At 54.5% G+C, this 16,076-nt stretch overlaps 1 protein-coding gene across 5 annotated transcripts; it reads right to left on the bottom strand.

The window, feature by feature from the left end:
- Positions 1 to 337: 337 nt before the first annotated feature.
- Positions 338 to 15,097, bottom strand: LOC144953284 (uncharacterized). Of its 5 annotated transcripts, XM_078883854.1 has the most exons (4): positions 15,012 to 15,027; positions 14,788 to 14,829; positions 14,565 to 14,594; positions 338 to 5,272 (listed from the first exon to the last, which is right to left on the bottom strand). In XM_078883854.1, the coding sequence occupies exons 2-4, from the start codon at positions 14,802 to 14,804 to the stop codon at positions 4,072 to 4,074; spliced, it is 1,248 nt and encodes a 415-aa protein (XP_078739980.1). In that variant the 5' UTR covers positions 14,805 to 14,829; positions 15,012 to 15,027; the 3' UTR covers positions 338 to 4,071. The 5 variants fall into 5 exon arrangements, 2 of the variants coding, with proteins under 2 accessions (XP_078739980.1, XP_078739981.1); XM_078883855.1 differs by lacking the exon at positions 14,788 to 14,829 and having other exon boundaries at positions 14,565 to 14,634; positions 15,012 to 15,097; XR_013640784.1 differs by lacking the exon at positions 14,788 to 14,829 and having other exon boundaries at positions 5,222 to 5,242; positions 14,565 to 14,634; positions 15,012 to 15,097.
- Between the last annotated feature and the right edge of the window lie 979 nt (positions 15,098 to 16,076).

The raw sequence follows: 16,076 nt of genomic DNA, 5'->3' as shown, positions 1-16,076 counted from the left end.
TCTTTAGTCGGACTTTCGAGGAGCACCTCCAGCGACTGAGAGCGGTGTTCCTCAGGATGCGTTCCGCTAAGCTTAAATTTAAACCGGCTAAATGTTTTCTGCTTCGGGAATCGGTCAGGTATTTGGGCCATATCGTGAGTCGTTCAGGGATCTCGACGGACCCTGCTAAGACGCATTGCGTCAGCTCATGGCCAACGCCAACCTCGGTCACGGAGGTTCGCAGTTTCATTGGTTTCGCCTCCTATTACCGTCGTTTTGTCAAGCAATTTGCCACCATAGCCAGGCCCCTGCACGCTTTGACGGCTAAGGGTGTGAGGTTTCACTGGGGGGCGGAAGAGGAGGCTGCGTTCTGCTCCCTTCGTGACGCCTTGGTGCAGGCTCCCCCCTTGTGTTACCCCGATTTCACACAACCGTTTTTGCTTGACACAGACGCCAGCAACACGGGTATCGGGGGGGTGCTCTCACAGGTGGTCGGGGGGGTTGAACGGGTGGTCGCCTACGGTAGTAGAGTTCTTTCCCCCGCCGAACAACGCTATTGCGTAACTCGTCGTGAATTGTTAGCGATTGTGTTTTTTACACAGCAATTCAGGCCGTATCTTTACGGCCGTCATTTTACGGTCCGTACGGACCATGCGGCTCTACAATACGCTATGCGCGTGGCACAGCCATCGGGCCAATTGTCCCGATGGTTGGAAGTCCTTCAGGACTACCAATTCACGACGATTTACCGCAAGGGATTGCGACACTCAAATGCGGACGCCTTGTCGCGGTTGCCTCCGTGCACGGACTGCACATGTTTGTTGGGATCGGCGCGGTGCAAACCCCCGGTCGCCGGCACCCCGGGAATTGCGCTCGCCGCTTCTGACACCCCGGGAGAGGACGCCCCCACGGGGAGGGATTCGCTGTTGTCGTTGCCCCTCGTTGAGTGGGGCCGTCTCCAGATGTCCGACAGCTCCCTACTTACGCTACGTCGGAAAGTTGGCGCTCCCGAGCTAGGGGAGGCGCGGGTCAGTTCCTGGGTGTGCAGACAGGGCCTTTTGATGAAGTGGGACAACATGTCCCGGCGTCACGTGCTCGTTGTGCCTGTTGCTATGCGGGGTAGGGTTGTTCTGGCAGCTCATGAACGGCTCATGCATCTGGGTTTTCACAAAACGCTCGCCCTAATCCAGCGAGACTATTATTGGCCGGTGATGGGTAACGACGTGGCGAATATTCTTAAGGGATGCGTAGGGTGCGCCAAAAGGAAACCGCCACCATTGGCAGCTAATCCACCGCTGCAATCCATTCAGGTTTCGCGTATAAATGAATTGGTAGCGTTGGACATCTTGGGGCCCTTTCCGGCTACACCAAGGGGAAATAGGTTCCTGCTGGTTGGCGTGGAATACTTCACCCGATGGCCTATGGCATGGCCGCTCGCCAACCAGTCGGCTGCGGCGGTGGCGGACGCCTTTGTCCAGGGTTATGTTTTGGACAAGGGCGCCCCCGAACGCTTGCTGACGGATCAAGGAAAGAATTTTTCGAGCGTTTTGTTGCGCGAGGTGTGCGACCTGTTGGGTACAAAGAAAGTGCGTACTTCCCCCTACCACCCGCAGACTGACGGGATGGTTGAGCGTCTGAACAGGACGATTACGTCTATGTTGTGCCAACAGGTCTGCGACGATCAGGTTGATTGGGACTTACAGGTGCCGGGGGTACTCGCGGCCTATCGAATGGCCCCTCATGCGGCGACGGGGTTTTCCCCATTTTTTCTTATGTATGGGCGGGAGGCCGATCCGGCCATGGACGTCCAACTGGGGATTTCCCAGCCACGTGCAAAATCTAAATTGGCAGACCACATCAAATTTAATATCGCCAAATTGACTGAAGCGCGGGAGGCGGCGAGGTTGAATTCGCGGTCGCGGCAAATTGCGAACGAGAGATTGCATGAGCGGAGGGTGCATACGCATGATTGGAAACCGGCCGATAAGGCCTGGCTGCATTGTCCACATGCACCGTTGGCTACGTCCCCCAAGTTGTTGAGACCTTGGAGGGGACCGGTGGAAATTGTGCGGGTTGCACGACCCCAGAGTATACAGATTAAATGGGGGAAACGCCGTTGGTATGTGCACCCCTCCCGACTGAAGCCCTATGCGGCACCGTGTGACCCCGTTCTGTGCCGTGACGACCGGGCGTGTGATGTGACCGTCGACTCGGGGAGGGAGGTGTCGCAGGCTGATCCTCACGTGTCTCCACCTGACCCACCCCCAGGTGCCTCGGGCTTGACGGCTGCTGACCGTCGGGAGCCTGAACCCCGGGGCACGCACGGGTCCTCGATGCCTGGCCGATGTCTTCCTGAACCGCCGGCACCACCGGACGTTCAACCGCGTCTGGTGCCGTACGACGGACCGGCAAGGCGGACTCGGGCTAGGGCTCAACAATTTTCATGAAGACGTTTTTTTCTCTACACCGAGCTCGCCCGGTGTTCCCCTCTGCCGGGGTATTGTCCCGTTGTAGGGACGCTCGGAAAGAAGGGGACACCGCACGAGTCGAAAGAAAAAAAAAAAAAAAAAATTTGTCCATTTATTTTCCTTTCTGCATACACATTGCTATTGTCACTCGCCGGTTTGTATATATTGTTCTATTGTCGCGGTGGCATTGGTTGATGGTTGCGGATGGTAGTGTTCGTGTCGTGTTGTGTTGTTACGTTAGTTGTTGTTCTTATTGTTGTGTTGTGTTACGGGGCACACAGGGCGGTTTGTATATTTTTATAGCAGCCGGGTCGGCTGCGAGCTATGTGGTAGGGGGTGATGTAGTGGTGGTATTGACGTGCGCCGACTGTGACAGTGATGGATCACGGGGCGGCGCGGGGTGCGGGGTTGGGCACGCGTTGTGGGCGTGGTGTGGACGCGCGCGCCGGGAGTGACAGATGACGGGGCGGCGCGGCGTGGGGGGTGAGGCACGATGAGATGTGGGAAAAGAGGATCGTAGCCAGCGCCCAGCGATTGGTCGAATAAGTGGGTGCTCGCAGCGACGTCCGCAGGTGGGGTATAAAGGGGGACACGCGAGAGCACTCGGGGAGAGTTACCCAGTTGAAGACCCGAAGACGGAGCTGAAGACCTAGTGCCCCGAGACCCCTAGTCCCGCCGTCCTTGTGGGGACCGGGGCCCTGTGTGGCTCGGAGGCGAGGCTGTGGGACCCGGGGTCCGACGCCCCCGTGGGTCGGGCTGGGGACCCACAGTCGAGACGGATACCCCGGGCAGGGAGTGTCCCGAGTAGCTCAGTGGCGTTAGTCGCCGAGTAGCTAAGTGGATGTTGGTCATCCGAGTAGCTCAGTGGCGTTAGTCGCCGAGTAGCTAAGTGGGTGTTTGTCACCCGAGATACTAAGTGGATGTTGGTCATCCGAGTAGCTCAGTGGGCGTTAGTCGCCGAGTAGCTAAGTGGGTGTTTGTCACCCGAGATACTAAGTGGGTGTTTGTCACCCGAGATACTAAGTGGGTGTTTGTCACCCGAGATACAAAGTAGGTGTTAGTCACCTGTGAACGAGTTTGATAAAATAAAGAGTGTGTTACCCGTGAAGTCGTCTCCCGCCGAGTTACTACATTACATATGTACAACATACTATTGCGCCATTCAAAACGAGTCGGCCATTGCATGCTGGTATCTTGGTAAAAATGTAGCAAATTCCAAACATTACCTACAAACTCCACAACTGAGATGCCACATCAACCATCGCCCCCTACTGACAGGCTCTTGTCCACATGCAGGCCGGTGCAGGGCCACCACCTTGTGCCACACAGGGGCAGCTGCTACTTGGGGGTGCTGTTAGAGTGTTTGAAATGAGATACGATGCAAAACTCCGAGTTGCCGAGGTGATTAAGCAAGCACCATATAAATGCAATTCATAACATAGTGAATGCTTGGGAGCTTATTGGCTCCCACTCCTGGTTAGAGATCTACCCAAGCCAAAGGTCCACAAAGACTGGCCGCTCTTACCCTGCAGGTTGCACCTAGGAATTGAGTGTTCAACTTCACATTCTTGTCATTAAAGGCCTGTGACAAAGGTGCGTCTATTGGAGCGGCATCGTCTCTGGCTTATACATCTACCGGGTCTCCATTTGACTTTGTATTGTCTCGGAGGAAGTCCACCCACACCTCCACTTCCACAAACTGCTGGGAGTTGCCTCGCTCTGCCTCACAGTCAGAATTCTCCTCCTGCTTCACGTTGCCTCCATCGATGTGAAGGTCCGATTTTGGATTTGAATCATGTTCACATTTTACCATCACTTCTTCGCTCTTCACCATCACTTCTTCACATTTCACCTTCACCTCTTCATATTTCACCTCGATACCTTTAACAGTGTCCAAGCTGGTATTTTCTTCCGGTTCTTGTTTCATGAGGGATGGGCTCATTGCGGCACTTTGACTTTCACAAGCTGATTTCAGACTCCACTCCTGATGGATCTTCTGATGCTTGTGTGTTCTCTGGTGTGCTACAAAATCAGACGAATGTGCAAATGTCTTCTCACACACACTGCACTTGAAGGGTTTCTCTCCTGTGTGAGTTCTCTGGTGTGCTACAAAAGTAGATGACTGTGCAAACGCCGTCCCACACACACTGCACTTGAAGGGTTTCTCTCCCATGTGCGTTCTCTGGTGTTCTACAAGAGTAGATGAAAGTGCAAACGCCTTCCCACACACACTGCAATTGAAGGGTTTCTCTCCCGTGTGTGTTCTCTGGTGTTCTGCAAGAGTATATGAACGTGCAAACGCTATCCCACACACACTGCACTTGAAGGGTTTCTCTCCCGTGTGTGTTCTCTGGTGTATTACAAGAGAAGATGAATGTGCATACGTCTTCCCACACACACTGCACTTAAAGGGCTTCTCTCCTGTGTAAGGTCTCTGGTGTGCTACAAACTCAGATGAATGTGCAAATGTCTTCTCACACACACTGCACTTGAAGGGTTTCTCTCCCATGTGAATTCTCTGGTGTGCTACAAAAGTAGATGACTGTGCAAACGCCGTCCCACACACACTGCACTTGAAGGGTTTCTCTCCCGTGTGAGTTCTCTGGTGTTCTACAAGAGTAAATGAATGTGAAAACACCTTCCCACACACACTGCACTTAAAGGGTTTCTCTCCTGTGTGAGTTCTCTGGTGCCGTGTCAAATTGCCAATATAATCCGTGCTGTATGCACACCGGTCGCATTGATGCCTTTTTGCACCGAGCCGCGCCGAGTACCTTTGCTCCATGAGACAAATTCTGCAGAGGAAGCGACAGAGGAAGCAGCAGCTGGAGACAGAAAAAAAGAATATCCACACCATCTACACATCAGTATCGATGCACAGAGGAATGCATATATACACTGTAACACATGACTTACACGTCTACTTATTCAGATATAGTGAAAAAGTGTCCTAAATTCATCACACGGGCTGTTATGGCACACAATGAGAGGGCAAATGGTCATAAACATGCCTGGAAGCCCTCATATTTTCAAAATGAATGTTAACACAATTGCGGCTGTCTGGCTTGAAAAGGATATTTTATAAAAGCTAAATTCAGCTGACATAGAAAAGGGTGTTGAAAATAATACTATTTGTGTTATGCAGAAATGTTCAATTGCAACTTAGAGGTGTGAAGCCAGGCACAGATGTCCTTAAATGCTGGGATGAACAGTTTCGACTTCTGCTGCTGCACGTGTGCTGTGATAACTTCCTGACTCCATTCTTACAAAGAGTTCCAGAGGGAAAAAAAACTGTTTTGGAAAAACCTCCATGCTCAATAGAGTTAATAGACTTTACTGCAAATACAAACATGACACTGTCCACACTCAGAGGCGGAGCCAGGATTTTCGGGTGGGGGGGGGCAACCCTTCCAGCAATGAAAAATGATAGGAGTTGTTAGTAAGTAAGGAGTTGTTATTAAGTAAGAACCTCGGCATCGCGCTCGCTGAAGGTGTTGATGCTTTCAGGGAAGTCGTGTACTGTATACGCCACTGCGCACAATTCTGCGAGTAGCTTGCAACTGCTTTGCCGTTACTTATTGCCAATTATGGACACGGACTGTTGTCCTCTCATAGAGTCCCTGGCACGTAATAACATGCCACTCGGTGGCGGTGGGGGTCGCAAAATGCTGATTTATCTATGTGTAGTATTGTGAATTACAGCGGGAGACCACTTGACGGGTAGCACACTTTATTAACTCTTCTCTTGGGCACAATGACACGTGTGGACAACTACAGCTCTTCCTTAGCCACAATAACACGTGTGGACACTACATCTCTTCCTTAGCCACAATAACACGTGTGGACACTACAGCTCACGCTACGCGTTCCACCCGGCTACACACACACGGGCTCTCCAGCCCCGTAGCTTCCAGGGGAACCTACAGACCCACCCCAGCTTGGGTATGGGTCACGATCACTGGGTCCCGTGGCCCGGTCCTCACACGGACGTCCGGCCCCGGGTCCCAAGGTCCCGCCTCTGAGCCACACAGGGTCCCGGCCCTTACAAGGACAGCGGGACTAGGGGTCTCAGGGCCCTACCTCTTCCTTCTCCGTCTTCTGTCTTCACTGGTCACCCACTCCCCGAGCACCCGCGCGCACCGCCTTATATAGCCCTCCGCTCCCGAGGAGACGGAGTCTATGGGGACCGCGATGTGAGCACCCACTAGTCGACCAATCACGACGCGCTGCCCTACGATCCATTTTCCCAGCGTGTGTTACCACCACACAACCACTCGCCCCGCGCTGCCACACGATCACTCCCTGTCAGCGCGCGTCACCGACACACAGCCAATCACCACGCGCTGCCACACGATCCTTACTGTCAGCGCGTATCACCACTACATCACCCCCTCCCACATAGCTCGCAGCCGGCCCGGCTGCCAAAAACCAAAAAAAAAAAAACCCCACTCACGAAGTGTGCCCCGTAACATTAACCACAATGCAACACAGCAACACAACACAACACCTGAACGTTAACTAGTAACAAGAACGAACTATGTACAAACCGACGAGTAACCGAATAAAAGTTATTTCGAAAAGACCGACGAGTCCAGTGTCTCCTCGACTCCCGATCCCCCTCCCGCTTGCTCCTCGAACGGAACGATAGAGCGGTCGAACGGACGGGGAATGCCGTAACGAGACGATCCGGGCGACTCGTCCCGCACCTCCACCTCATTTATTGGGTCAGGAAAAGTTGCGCGATCTAGCGCGAGTCCGCCTGGCCGGTCCGTCGTATGGGACAGGACGCTGTCGACCGTCCGGTGGCTCCGGCAGCCCAGGAAGGCACGGATCGGGCCTGGAAGAACCGTCCGTGCCGCGGGGATCCGGTCGCCGGTCGTCGGCAGCCGTCAGTTCCGAGACACCTGGGAGCGGATCAGGCGAAAACATGCGAGGATCAGGCGGAGACATTTCCCTCCCCGGGTCGTCGGTCACATCACATGCTCGGTCCTCCCGACACAAAGGAAGGCCATATGGTGGCGAGAACGGTTTCAGCCGGGAGGGGTGAACGTACCAACGCCGCTTTCCCCATTTTATCTGCACACACTGGGGGCGTGCAACCCGCACGACCTCCACGGGTCCCCGCCATGGCCTCAATAATTTAGGCGACGTAGCCAAAGGTGCATGAGGGCAATGCAGCCAGGCCCTATTGCCCGGTTTCCAATCGTGCACGGACACCCTCCGTGCACGGAAGCGCTCGTTGGCGATTTGGCGAGACCTCGAATTAAGCCGTGCGGCCTCCCGTGCCTCGGCCAGTTTTGCAATGTTAAATTTAATATGGTCGGCCAACTTGGCACGGAAAGTCCCAGCTGAGTCTCCATGGGCGGATCGGCCTCCCGACCGTACATCAGATAAAATGGGGAAAATCCCGTTGCTGCATGGGGGGCCATTCTGTACGCGGCGAGGACCCCCGGGACCTGCAAGTCCCAGTCAACCTGTGCCTCGCACACCTGCTGGCACAACATGGAAGTTAACGTTCTGTGGAGCCGCTCCACCATCCCGTCAGTCTGTGGGTGGTACGGGGAGGTACGCACCTTTTTTGTTCCCAACAGGTCGCACACCTCCTGCAGCAATTTGCTCGAAAAATTCTTTCCCTGGTCGGTCAGCAAGCGTTCGGGAGCCCCCTTGTCCAAGACGTAGCCTTGGACAAAGGCGTCTGCTACGGCCGCCGCCGACTGGTTGGCGAGTGGCCATGCCATAGGCCATCGGGTAAAGTATTCCACACCAACCAACAGGTACTTGTTACCCCTAGGCGTGACAGGAAAAGGCCCCAAAATATCCAGCGCAACGAGCTCGTTAGTGCGGAGACCTGAATGGACTGCAGCGGTGGATTCGGCGCAACGGGCGGTGGTTTCCGTTTGGCGCAATCCACACACCCCTTCAGTATATTGACCACATCGCTCCCCATCCCCGGCCAATAATAGTCACGCTGGAGCAGAGCGAGCGTTTTGTTTACACCCAAATGCAAGAGGCGCTCGTGTGCGGCCAGAACGACTTTGCCCCGCATAGCGGAAGGCACGACATCTCATTAGCAGGCCCTGCTTGAGCAGCCAGGAGCCAGCTTGCTTTCGACCCTCCTCGGGACCCCCCGCCCTGCGACGCAACGCGAGCAGGGAGCTGTCAGCCATCTGGAGTCGGCCCCACTCAACGAGAGACAGTGAGAGCAGCGAGTCCCCGCCCGCAGGGGTAGGCGGGAACGTCAACCATCGGCACATTCGCGGCCGCGACCAACTCACTCTCAGGTACAGCACCCGGCGGTTTACAGCGCGCCGACCCCATCAAGCACGCACATTCGGGACGAGGCGACAACCGCGACAGGGCATCTGCGTTGATGTGGCGCAACCCCTTACGGTAAGTGGTCGTAAATTGATAGTTCTGGAGGACTTCCAACCACCGTGACAATTGGCCTGAGGGTTGGGCGACCCTCAATGAATACTGAAGCGCCGCGTGGTCCGTCCGGACCGTAAAATGACGGCCATAGAGATAAGGTCTAAATTGCTGTACAAAAAAGACAATAGCCAGCAACTCGCGACGGATGACGCAGTAGCGCTGTTCCGCAGGCGACAAAACCCTGCTACCATAAGCGACCACCCGTTCAACTCCCCCAACGACCTGTGAAAGCACCCCCCCAATGCCCGTGTTACTAGCATCAGTATCCAGCAAGAAGGGACTCGTAAAGTCAGGGTAACGTAAGGGCGGGGCACCCACCAAGGCGTCCCGGAGAGAGCAGAACGTGGCCTCCTCCTCTGGCCCCCATCGAAACCTGACTCCTTTGGCTGTTAGAGCGTGCAAGGGTTTGGCAATGGTGGCGAAATGCTCAACGAATCGGCGGTAGTAGGAAGCAAAACCAATGAAGCTGCGGACCTCAGAAACCGACGTGGGCGTTGGCCATGAACTGACACAGTTCGTCTTCGCAGGATCGGTGGAGATCCCTGAAGAATCGACAATGTGGCCCAAGTACCTTACGGATTTCCGCAAAAGGTGGCATTTCGCCGGTTTAAACTTCAACTTAGCCGATCGCATCCGCAAGAACACCCCTCTCAATCGCTGGAGGTGTTCCTCAAAAGTTTTACTGAAACAATTACATCGTCGAGGTAAATTAAGCAAGTATCCCATTGCAGACCCGACAAAACCAATTCCATGAGGCGCTGAAACGTCGCGGGAGCGGAATGGAGCCCCATGGGCAAGCGGTTGAACTGGAACAGGCCCCCTGGGGTCCGGAATGCGGTCTTAGGTTTAGACTCATCGTCGAGTGGCAACTGCCAGAATCCCGACAGTAAGTCAAGCGTAGAAAAATACCGCGCCCCGGACAATGCGTCCAGGGACTCATCCATCCTAGGGAGCGGATATGCGTCAGCCACAGAGATTTTATTAAGGCGACGGAAATCTACACAAAAACGCAAGGAGCCGTCTTGCTTCTTAACCAGCACGATAGGTGCTCCCCACGGACTGGATGAGGGCGAAATGATGTCGGCCGTCAGCATGTCATTGACGGCCGATTGAACGTGTTCCTTCTCGGCAGGACTCAGCCGGAAGGGATTCTGCCAGACTGGTGCCGCGTCACCTGTGTCAATGTGGTGGCGTAACAGGTCCGTGCACCCAATATCATATTTGTGCTTGCTGAACACATCGGAGAATTTGATGAGCAGAGCACGCAGCGCACCAAATTGCACCCTTGACAAATCAGTGGAGTTCGCACACAGCGAATCGACCCATCCAAGGTCATCACCCAGTAGAATTTTCTGCGCCGGGACGGGATCAACATGTGCAATAAGGCGCTCTTCCGCAGGGACCCGTGACGCATGAGCAAGCACAGTGCCCTGCGGAATAACGGCCGGCCGCGAACCAGCGTTTAAAACCATAACGAACGGGTCCTCGTCAGCCCGAACCAACGTTTGAGCCACCGCCAAATCCAGACCGCCGACAGCTCTATTCTATGGACCCAAAAGCACGCCTTGTCCCGTAGTCTCTGCACCCAATGGCTTCCGCAACCGGAGGGGTATCAACATTTGCGAACCCGGGGGCACGTGCACCGTCTGTGTCGCTAGCGCTTGGATCGTTGCGCACGCCGTCCGTATTTCAGTAGGATTAGACAAAAATGAAATACGGCGACCCGATGGCAGCTCAATACAACGTTGATCCACGAGAATTTTAATGGGCATCTTAGCCAAAAAATCTGTGCCCAACAGACAAGGAACCGCTAGGGAAGAGGAGATGAAAACAGGTCCCGCCAATTTAATATCCCCTATGCAAATGGTCGCCCGAATTTGACCGATAATACCCAATGAGCCCCCATTTGCAGCGTAAAATGGCACGTCCACCGGAAGCAGAGGTAGACATTGGACGGGGAGAATGTTATAAATGAGGTCGGAAATTATAGTCGCCGACGCTCCTGTGTCCACCAACACCCTGACCTCGACCCCGTCTATGAATCCCGTAACGACCGAGGAACCCGCCGATGCAGCCACTATTCTGTGGCCCAACTCGGACCATTTAATGTCCCCCCGGCCCCGTACGAACCCCCCTCTCCGAACCGAATCCCCGACCCCCAATCGCATATCCTCCGCCGCAAAGCGACGGCCCATGTGTGTCGTGTATGTAGGCCGAGCATGTGAAGTGCCGCGACTTGCCGGGGGTAGTTGGGACGACTTGGGGCCTTGGTCGTCGTCCAGCCGAGATCCCGTGGCACGCTGACGTGGAGCGCGGCACCCGGACGCCACGTGGCCCCGAAGGCCGCAGTTGTAGCAAGTGATGAGAGACGTCGGAGGTCTCGGTTGCTCCAGCTTGCAGGCCGATCGCAGAGGCGAATGACCCCCCGACCTCCAATCCCCCGGTCGTGCTGCAGTGAACGCCTCCTCCCGTGGGTGAATGACCTGGGGCTCGGTGACCACCGTGGCCGGAGCTGAGACCCCGGCAGCAGTGCAGACGACCACCTGTTTCCGTTTCAGGACCTCGTGCCCCTGGATACTCGTTGCAACACGCAACGAACATATGTCGACTTCGTCGGCTGTGTTGATGGGGACCCCCAGGTCGTGCGCCAACTTCAGCAGCTGTTCCAAAACCATAGCGTCCTGCCCCTCCTCGTCCATACGAGGGAACGCGGCGTCCGCAAGGGCCAACAACGCCGTGCGGTAGGCGAGTGCGGTCTCCGTGTCCGCCTTCCGTCGTTCGTAAAATTGGTGGCGGCAGGCCGATGGTGGGCCGTACACCTTGGCCATGAGGCCCAGCGCAGCCTTGAGCGTGGAGCGGGCCGATCTCGGTGCGGACCCGAAGGCCACGAGCGCATCGTCGTCCAACATGGCAGGCAGAGCCCGCAGCGCCGTAGCGTCGTACCAGGCCGACATCTCTTGATGGGCGAGAAATCTTCGCTGGAATGCGCCCCAGTCACCCCCTTCCGCTTTGAAGGCTGTCAACGCGGGAAGACGCTGCTGGAAAATAATGTCGTCCTCCGCCTCGTGACTCTCCCGCGCCACCCCGTCGACATGCAAAATGGCGGCCCCTGTGGCGGGTGGCTGATGGCGGCCCGTAGCGCGCGATGATGACGTGAGCGGCAGAAATTGGAGGACCCCCGCCACGTGTTGCCCGCAGTTCCCGCCAAAAGATGGCCGCTCAGCAGAAATGGCGGGAATTTCAAAGTCATTTTGGCGGGAATCAGCAATGCGAGCCCTTTCAAGGTCCGTCGGCGTTCTCGCTCCTCCAGCCATGGTGATCTCCGCTAGGATGGACGCCGCGGCGAGTAGTAGCTCTGCCAGGCGGGAGTGCGCGTCGCGGAGTCCTGCATCAGCCCCCAGCCGCTCGTTGGGCGCCCATGAGGGGTCCCCTGTGGCGCCGGCATGTCCTCCTCTTCTCCCCCTGATGCCTGCTGGCCCGAGTCGTCGTGGTTTTCCTCCCAGTCACGCTCGTGAGTCCGATGAGTCTTCCTGGTATCCATGGCAGGAAGACTGTTTCACTCCTGACGCCAGTTGTAGTATTGTAGATTACAGCGGGAGACCACTTGACCGGTAACACACTTTATTAACTCTTCTCTTGGGCACAATGACACGTGTGGACAACTACAGCTCTTCCTTAGCCACAATAACACGTGTGGACACTACAGCTCTTCCTTAGCCACAATAACACGTGTGGACACTACAGCTCACGCTACGCGTTCCACCCGGCTACACACACACGGGCTCTCCAGCCCCGTAGCTTCCAGGGGAACCTACAGACCCACCCCAGCTTGGGTATGGGTCACGACCACTGGGTCCCGTGGCCCGGTCCTCACACGGACGTCCGGCCCCGGGTCCCAAGGTCCCGCCTCTGAGCCACACAGGGTCCCGGCCCTTACAAGGACAGCGGGACTAGGGGTCTCAGGGCCCTACCTCTTCCTTCTCCGTCTTCTGTCTTCACTGGTCACCCACTCCCCGAGCGCCCGCGCGCACCGCCTTATATAGCCCTCCGCTCCCGAGGAGACGGAGTCTATGCGGACCGCGATGTGAGCACCCACTAGTCGACCAATCACGACGCGCTGCCCTACGATCCATTTTCCCAGCGTGTGTTACCACCACACAACCACTCGCCCCGCGCTGCCACACGATCACTCCCTGTCAGCGCGCGTCACCAACACACAGCCAATCACCACCACATAACCCATGACCCCGCGCTGCCCTATGATCCCTCACCGTCAGCGCGCGTCACCGACACACAGCCAATCAACACGCGCTGCCACACGATCCCTACTGTCAGCGCGTATCACCACTACATATGTATATAAAAAAGGGAAATTTGTGAATGTCTGTTAGAAATGTTAAGCATACTTCCCAACATGCAACAAACTTGAAATTTGGCATGTGGGTAGCTTCCAGACTGTACACAACGCGAAAAGTATAAAAATAGACTTTTGTATTTTGGGGAGGGGGCAGGGGCGCAATATTGCATATATTTTGCATGCAAGTGAGCGGTGACATCACATCTGTGATCACATCTGTGATGTCACACCCGCATGCGGCAGCGTTACACAGTGTGCTTGCTGACGTCACCCCCCCCCCCAAACACTCCGCGTAGGCCGTATTTTAATCCAAGACAAGAATCCAAGTCCCGGGCGAAACCGGGTAGTAAAGCTAGTCTATATATAAAAGGGAAATGTGTAGATATGTGTGTGTCTGTTCTAAATGTTAAGCATACTTCCCAACATGCAACACACTTGAAATTTGGCATGTGGGTAGGTTCCATACTGTACACAATGTAATAACTATACGAATAGACTTTTGTATTTTGGGAGGGGGGGAGAAATGACCATGGAGTGTGTGGCGTCAACCCGCAACACACCTGAGTTAAGCGCTCTGCAACGCTTACCCCTACCATATGGCTCTTCGTGCGCCATACTTCTAGGGAGATTTTAGGTGGCGCTTCGCTCCTGGCCGATGAAGCCATTGGCTTCTCGGAGTTTCAATACATATCCGTGTGAAGAACGGGTACAACTGCTATCTTAAGTATAAAGCAGAAATTACATCTGTTTGTTTGTGTGAAGCAGCAAAACCTCTCCCAACGCTGAGCTCTGGCGTCATGAAATTTGCACAGCTTATGTTGTCTGGAATTTCTATGTGAACGCGACTATTTTCAGCTTGCCACGTCATTCCCTTCCCGAGTTGCCAAAATCGACATTACGTAGAAGTGGGTTAGTGAAAAACATCCGATTTAGTTAAATTGATTTCTTTCAGCTTTTTTCTTTCTTACAAGAATAACATTTTCAGGGTTTTTCAGTGACATGGTTCACAGGTGGTGGTGAATCCAGGCCCACGCTTGGCCACCTTCACCTGCTCAGTATTAATGCTTCCTCAATCCACCAAGTAATTCATTGAGGATCAACCAACACAGCCGAGACTGCGTGCCTCTCTCTCTAGTGAGTGAACACCGCCACTCGTCCAGAGTGAACACCGCGACGCGTCCAGAGTGAACACCGCCACGCGTCCAGAGTGAACACCGCGACGCGTCCAGAGTGAACACCGCCACACGTCCAGAGTGAACACCGCCACGCGTCCAGAGTGAACACCGCCACGCGTCCAGTGTGAACACCGCCACGCTGTTGACGAGCCCCACCTTGTTGTTGTTGTTGTGGGCAGGTCGCTTCTGAAAACAAGAGCGGTACAGCAGCTCAAGCGTGCTTGGCCTGGTAAAAATAAAAACTGTGTTAATATTTAAAGTAAAACAAAGTTACAAAGTGGCGAGCTGGGTGAAGACAAATTCAACTTAAGTGAGAGAATTGAAGCAAACGCGATCAGCCGAGGGCAGGATGCAAGGCCCCGCGTTGTAAAGTTCCAACCTGGACATCGCTTCCATGCTCGCTGCTACTCAAATGACATCCCTACGAGAGAGAGAGAGAGCGAGGCTCTACCTCGGTAAACAACAACCACAACCACCACCACCACAACCACCACCACCACAACCACCACAACCACAACCACCACCACAACCACCACCACAACCACCACCACAATCACCACCACCACCACAACCGCCACCACAACCGCGATGAGAATTTCTCACCTCGGATTTCAGTGCACAGGCGAAGCGGCAACTTCCTGGTCCCTCGCGACGTCACGCGGCAGCAGGTGACATGACGTCACTTGCGGGGTACGATGACACTCCCCTCCCACAATGAGTGGCTCTCAACTCGCGACGGCTTTCACGAATATATTATGTTAATGAGCCGCCAGTTACCGGGCGTGGCTTTTCCCAAACAAGGATTGGCACTGGAACAGATATCGGCAGCGGCCGAGCGGAGGTGACGTCACGCTCAAGAGAGCGGTGGTCGGGGTAGGTGACATGACGCCACTAGCGAGGCACACCTCCCCCTGGCGTTTGACGCCGATGAGGTCACGCTGCGCGGTGACGTCAGAGTGCGGGGTCAGAGTTCAAGTTTGTTGACAGAAGGGGAGCGGCAGTGTCGACTCGGCCTCAAACGAGTACCCGGTGCGGTGTGTCAACATCGCCACTAGGGAGACAAAGGCGGCCGGGCGTGGTGCTGGCCACCCACCCCCTCGTGTGCCGTGACGACCTCCATTGTAGATGTTGTGGCTTGGCTCTCCAGCACACCGCTGGCGACATTTCACGATGACATTTTCACGTCCATAAAAAGATAATCGCCATACCAACCTATGCCGTTATTTTTAGCAAAATTGGCCCAATTTTCCGAGCTTTATTTTTCAACGAAAGTGCATTCCTTGGTTGTGTTTAGCCTGAGTAGCCGATATATTACGTTAAAAAGTGGGGAAATTCATGCTTTCAATTTTCGAATACTGTGCCGATTTTAAGCCAAATAAGCCCAACTTTCACAGCTTTATTTTTGGACGAAAGTTAATTCCTCTATTGTATTTACTCTTAGTATGCTATGTATTAGATTAAAAGTGGAACATTTTATGATGAAATGTTCACGTCCCAATATAGAAAATCGGCATACTAAGGCCGTTTTGGCCAATGGCCAAATTTTGACAGCTTCATTTTTTAAGAAAAGTGCAATCCTCGGGTGTGCTTTGCCTTAGTATCCTATATATTGCATAAAAAAGTAGTAAAAAGACTCTGACATGGCTGTCTTTGATAATTGTTTTTTTA

This window comes from Lampetra fluviatilis, chromosome 73, assembly GCF_964198595.1.
Source record: "Lampetra fluviatilis chromosome 73, kcLamFluv1.1, whole genome shotgun sequence".
Classification (NCBI taxonomy): Eukaryota; Metazoa; Chordata; class Hyperoartia; order Petromyzontiformes; family Petromyzontidae; genus Lampetra; species Lampetra fluviatilis.
This window is presented reverse-complemented; position numbering and strand designations above follow the sequence as displayed.

What these genes read in the sequence shown, in the direction of transcription:
- LOC144953284 (XM_078883854.1), bottom strand. An exon ending in CCCACAACAACAACAACAAG is followed by an intron (nt 5,273 to 14,564) that starts GTGGGGCTCGTC and finishes TTCTGTCTCCAG; the next exon opens with CTGCTGCTTCCTCTGTCGCT.